The following is a 6104-nucleotide window of genomic DNA, read 5'->3' as shown; positions in this document are numbered from 1 at the left end:
AAGTAGTAAGTAGTGGTAAGTAAAACTTCAATAAATAAATAGGAAGTGCCTTTGGTCAAAAGTGTTTTTATTCCTTAATCATTAGGAAATATTCTTCAAATATAAAAATCAGAATAAATGAACACCTGAGTCCTTGGTTTTATATACTGATTCATTTACTATTTTCACATCGTTTTTCTAATGTAGCTAAACAGTTTTTGTCTTCAGTTTATGTAGTATATCTTTTATTACCTTACTAAATATACCATCAAGAAAGTATATATTGAGTAAAAATGTTAATATCTAACAATGAAGAGATTAGTAGAAATTGGAGCAATAAAACAATGAGTCCAAGTCTTATGAGTCCAATTCATTTATTCTTCATTTACCCTCATAAATTACTTCAGAATCACTGCTTCTACTTTCCAGACAGACTCTTAAGAACTTATAAGAGGAACATATTCAACAGACGTGTTTAGGGAATTCACATTCTTATGCTTTATATCTAAGCTTACATTTTTCCTTCTACTGATCAGCAGGATTATTTCCTTTACCTATTTTTGTACCATAAACTGTGATGGAAGAACATGCCAAACTGTGCTAACTTTAAATTAATATTGTGTCCTCCTTTTAAAAAGAACTAAATTATGGACAGAAAATGACTCTTCACTATGACATTTACCTTTTCTCCCTAATTTTAGGTGTTCAGACTTACCTACCTATCAATTCATTCGTAAAAGCTTAATCCTAAATTTTTGGTAATACTGCCACCAAGTGGTGGTAGTGATGCCTCATTCTTCCCAAAATAAAATTATTTTGCTTTGAGTGAAAATCATATTTGATTAATGAATTTTTCCATTCCATGTCACAAATTTAATATAATCAGTAGACCTAAAAACCTACACTGCCAGATGTCTTTTTTTAAAGCATGTTTTAAATTATTAGCAAGATACCATCTGATACTTATTAGTCCTTTTCATTCATTATTCTTTTAGGGAAAAGTACAGATATCTTCTTCCTTATTACCACTTTGCAAATTGAGAAGTATCTCAGTGTCACATAAGTGTTTTAGGGGCTTCCCTGGTGACGCAGTGTCACATAAGTGTTTTAGGAGCTTTCCTGGTTGAGAGTCCGCCTGTCGATGCAGGGGACACGGGTTCATGCCCCGGTCCGGGAAGATCCCACATGCCGCGGAGCGGCTGGGCCCGTGAACCATGGCCGCTGAGCCTGTGCGTCCGGAGCCTGTGCTCCGCAACGGGAGAAGCCACAACAGTGAGAGGCCCGCGTGCCACAAAAAAAAAAAAAAAAAAAAAAGTGTTTTAGGGCTTCCCTGCTGGCGCAGTGGTTGAGAGTCCGCCTGCCGATGCAGGGTCCACGGGTTCGTGCCCCGGCCCGGGAGGATCCCACATGCCGCGGAGCGGCTGGGTCCGTGAGCCATGGCCGCTGAGCCTGCGTGCGTCCGGAGCCTGTGCTCCGCAACGGGCGAAGCCACAACAGTGAGAGGCCCTCGTACCGCAAAAAAAAAAAAAAAAAAAAAAGTGTTTTAGCAACATTAGCTCATAGGATATAGCTAAGTTTTCCAAGCCCTCTTATAAAAAGTTATTTAAAATGCTATGTTCTTGTGTGAAACAAGGTTAAATTTAAAAAGCAATAATTTCACTTTGTTCAATGCAAAATTTTAGCTCTCCTTTAAAAACACTACAGTTATAATACTTACTTAAATTTGACAAATTGCAAATACGGAATGACAGAATGGTATTTCTAAATTTTTAATAAAGTATATCTCAAATTTGTCATACAAGTCAATCCCTATCCCATTTTGTTTTCTCTTAACCACAGCACAAATATAACTTTAATTGGTTACTAGCAATACTACTATATAGATGGTTCAAGAAACAGAATTTTTAGAATAATAATAGGACTTCTTTAAAATGATTTTAACATTTTATTGCTGTCTATACTGATCATATGTGTAATGCAAATAACGGCTTCTAGTAATTATAAAGCATCCCAGAATTACAGACCAAGACTATACACTTGAAAAACCTGCTTTACATAAACCATACAATGATATTTAGGCTTGATACAGAAATTCAGTGCCAGGAGGCAAATCCAAATAGACTGTATTTAAAACCTCTCTGAAGTTTGACATTTCCCAGAGGGAACTAGCAAGCACAATCTTAACTAATAATTAGTGAAAGAATACAACCACAAATAGTAATAAGAGCCTGAGAAAAGTATTTCTTAAAAAAATAGTAACAAACAGTACTATCATGTATGTTATAATCAAGTCTAAACACAATTTTTAAATTGTGTTTTAGAAATATGCTAGGAATGTGAATTTAAAAGTTAAGCAAAATTGGTAAAATAAACTTAATTTACAAGGAAAATGCAAGTTTACATGTTAGTGTTAGACTTCTTTTTTCCAATTACCTAGTAGAGAAAACAGTTCAAGGGCTCACAGGCAAATGTAACACCTTTTTTATTTTTCACAGTTATTGCAATCAGTCAAATGTTAATTTAATTCAGAAGTATTAACTTATATGCACAAACTACACTTGTAACAGCATGACCTTTTACTTGAAAAACAAAGGATGTAATATTAGTTATTTACACACTGCCCATAATACTGACAGACTTTTTTTTTAATGCTTTGTTTTCTATAAGTTTTGTTGTTTTTAAACAAAAGTACATTTGAAGAGACTGAACCAAAACAGTGCCACCCAGGAGTCACATCTTACCATCAGACATCAATGTCCTCATAGCGTTTCAAATAATAAGATTTAGGATTTAACCTCATCCTAAAGTATAAAGAGCATTTAAAAAGAAAAACAAAAACCATAAAATTCAATCTAGGTATGTTTAAATATAAATCGTACTGCCATAATAAGGGAGTTTCCTTAAAAAATGAAAAACAGTAAAGAGCACAAACTTTTTAAACTTCTATTCAACACTGCATAATAAATGTGATGTAAACTTTTTGAACATTTCTTTTCCTTAGACATGTTGTTTCTCAAACAACTTTTCAAGGCCTTGTCATGAAAAGCCTTGATCACATTTATTGTTAACATAAATACACTTATTTGGGGAAAACATTTTAAAGTAATTGTAATAAGCATTTTCCACTGCATAAATAACTTCTCTGTGGTAGAGGTAGTTTTCTACTTATATCTCTACCTTTTATGTAAAACCAACCCTCGTTTTTGTGTGTAACTTACTACATTTTACCTATAGTCATTCTCACTGAAGATGCAATATTATTTTTAAAAGACACAATGCTAAGTACTTTAAATATACTGAAAAACAGAAGGACGAATTTAGAGCTCTGACCTGGGAAATAATACTTCCAGGTTCAGCCCTGCAAATGGGTCTTTCATAAATGAAGATCAACTAGAATATAACTGACTTTCACAATTTTATTATTAATTGTTCTTCAGTGTAGCGCTAATCGAACATCAGGCCTAGTTAGATTACATTTCATTCTGACTCACTGGGTTTTATACAAAAGGCTTTAGGAGAGCTTTAATAAAACACTATAAAATATTAATTTTCTATAGCTTATAGTTCTTAGCATTAAACGTGTTCTGTTATACTGAACGTTAAAGTAATCCTATTACTCAAAGATACAGTTTGAATTGTATTTCATTAAGTCACTGCCAGTTTTGCTACTAAATACTGCCAAAATCCAGTGAAAAGCCAAGTTGAAGAAGCCATGCTTCACTTGCTTCATACAGAGGTTCCATTAGGCATTCAGTTGGCTATCCTTTTTCCTTTGAAAGAATAAACTTTCACCTACTCTTTGTGACTACTTCTTTCCCAATATATGGGTCACATATAATCTGAAAAACTATTGTACGTTGAAAAAAAATGTATACCCAGTAAGTCCCTGTTTAATCCAATTTAATCTGCTCCATCAGATATTTAAATTTTACTACAGTTTTTTAAAAGTGATATTGTACTGAATTCCCAAACTAAAATTCCTTTTATGTATACATCGTAAATTAACTACCTTTGAGATGTATAATTTCTTACATCATATTACGTGCAAAATAACTCTTAACCACAAAACTTTAAACAACTGCTGCATTTAACATCAGGCAACATCCAATACTCCAGCAGCCACAAGTTGCCGTGAGAGCCAGTCCAACCCTTCATACAGTCCCATACCACTTCGAGCATCACAGCCCTGAATATACCAGCTTCGGCCACAGCACAATTTATGGAGACTAAGAAGTTCAGTGATTTCTTCTACTGACAGAGCTCCAGCAACGTCCTGAAAGATATATACACATCAGAATTTTAATCAGTCCATCAAAATTATCATATTTGTAATTATTGTTATTTATTTACAGTTCTGTTGGTACCATTCCAACAGAAGCCTATACTAAAGTTAAAACCTAAATTCAACTTTCAGTAATTATTTTGAGATTAATGAGAAAAAATTTGAGTTTTGGTTATAATATAGATAGTCTGTAAGAAGTCTTGCAATGAAATCAATAAAGGCTGTGCCCCCTGAGTGAAAAAACTGCCGAGGTCATTATAAGGCATCAATTAAAAAAAAATTAATACATGTACATTGTAAGAAATGGCTTTTACATAGGGTTTATATAGTAAAGAGTTTATTAAACTCTCCACGGAATTCCCTGGTGGTCCAGTGGTTAGGACTCAGCACTCTTGCTCCCAGGGGCCCGGGTTCAATCCCTTAGTCAGGACACTAAGATCCTGGTGCAGGACACTAAGACGTTACGCAGCCAAAAAATAAAAATAAAAACCTCTCCAAATACCTCTGAATACCCCTTCTTCCCAGAAGCAACTATCAGCAAAAAAAAAGCTCTCCAATCTCCAGATTGCTTCTTCCCAGAAGCAATCATCAGTAACAATTTCTTTCATATTTTTCAGAAAACTTCCACGCACACTCACGCAAATAAACAGGAACATACTCTCTTTTTTTGTTTTTTACTTAACACATATCTTGAAAATAAAGATATCTTTCCATTATCAGGACAAGCAGATTTTCCATATTATTTTTAACATCTGTATTGCATTCCACTGTAGGTGCAACATAATTTTCTTAACCAGTCCTATACTGAATATTTAGATTGAAGATGTGTGCTTATGTGCTATTACATACGCATACACATTCATATAAACATGTATTTTTACATACATACATTTACAAAATTATCTCTAAGATAACCTTAGGATATCTCTTTGCAGAATACATTACTAGAGATAGAATTACAGGGTAAAAGGGTATATGCACCTAAAACTTTGACAAAGTACTGCCATATTGCCCTCCAAGAAAATGTCTCCTTTTAATAACCACACCAGCAGTGTATGCAGGTCTGAGGATTATCAAACATTTTCATCTTTAACAATATGATAAGTGGAAAATGGTATTTCACTCTGTCTTATTTGCATATCTTTAATCATAAATAAAGTGAAGTATATCAGCTCTTAATGGTTTTTTTTTTTATTAAGGGGAAATTCCCTGTCCATCCTACTCTTCCTTCTTATGACATCTAAGCCCCCCTATTGCACTAAAGAAAAGCATTCTCATCCTCCCAGAAGCTTAGTCCCAAAATCTAAGAATCTTCAGCTACTCCCCGTCCTTCATCCTCTCCATTCGGCCACCAAATTCTAACTATTCTATGTCCATAAAGTTTCTTCAGTCTGCTTCTACCCTTCCATTCCTTTAATTCAGGATCTTGTTAACTGTCACTTGAATTACTGCAGCAATTTACTGCATCTGCCTGTCTCTATTCCCTTGCCCCTGATTAATTCTACATCCTACCCCCAAAATTACAATCCTAAAACACTAATATGATCTTATCACCAACTTTTAATGGTTCTCCTTTACTCATAGAATATAACCTAAATTTCTCAGCCTGGCCCTGTCAGGCCTTTATCACACAACCTCCCCTGTTACTCTAGAATTTCTTCATCCTCTACCTACCCCTCACATACAGATCTCCTTGGTGTTCCCTAAAAATACTTTTTCCTGCCTGCAGTGTTCTTTCCTTCACAAATTAACTCAAAGTCTTATCCATAATTTCAACTCTTATAGTTTCAATTCAAATCCTACTTTTTACAAATCTTACAAAATACCACCTCTAGAACTACTC

General features: G+C 34.3%; 1 protein-coding gene across 2 annotated transcripts in view; it reads right to left on the bottom strand.

The window, feature by feature from the left end:
* Positions 1-613: 613 nt before the first annotated feature.
* TRIM23 (tripartite motif containing 23) overlaps positions 614-6104 on the bottom strand; it is a 41239-nt gene continuing 35748 nt past the window's right edge. Inside the window, exon 11 of one of the 2 annotated variants that reach the window (XM_060009426.1) lies at positions 614-4252. In XM_060009426.1, coding sequence (XP_059865409.1) covers positions 4073-4252 — 180 coding nt within the window. In that variant the 3' untranslated portion in view covers positions 614-4072. The remainder of the gene's footprint in view (positions 4253-6104) is intronic. The other variant, XM_060009427.1, reaches the window with a different exon arrangement.

Source organism: Delphinus delphis, chromosome 3 (assembly GCF_949987515.2).
Source record: "Delphinus delphis chromosome 3, mDelDel1.2, whole genome shotgun sequence".
Classification (NCBI taxonomy): domain Eukaryota; kingdom Metazoa; phylum Chordata; class Mammalia; order Artiodactyla; family Delphinidae; genus Delphinus; species Delphinus delphis.
The sequence above is the reverse complement of the archived record's forward strand: the minus strand, read 5'-3'. Positions and strand labels throughout refer to the sequence as shown.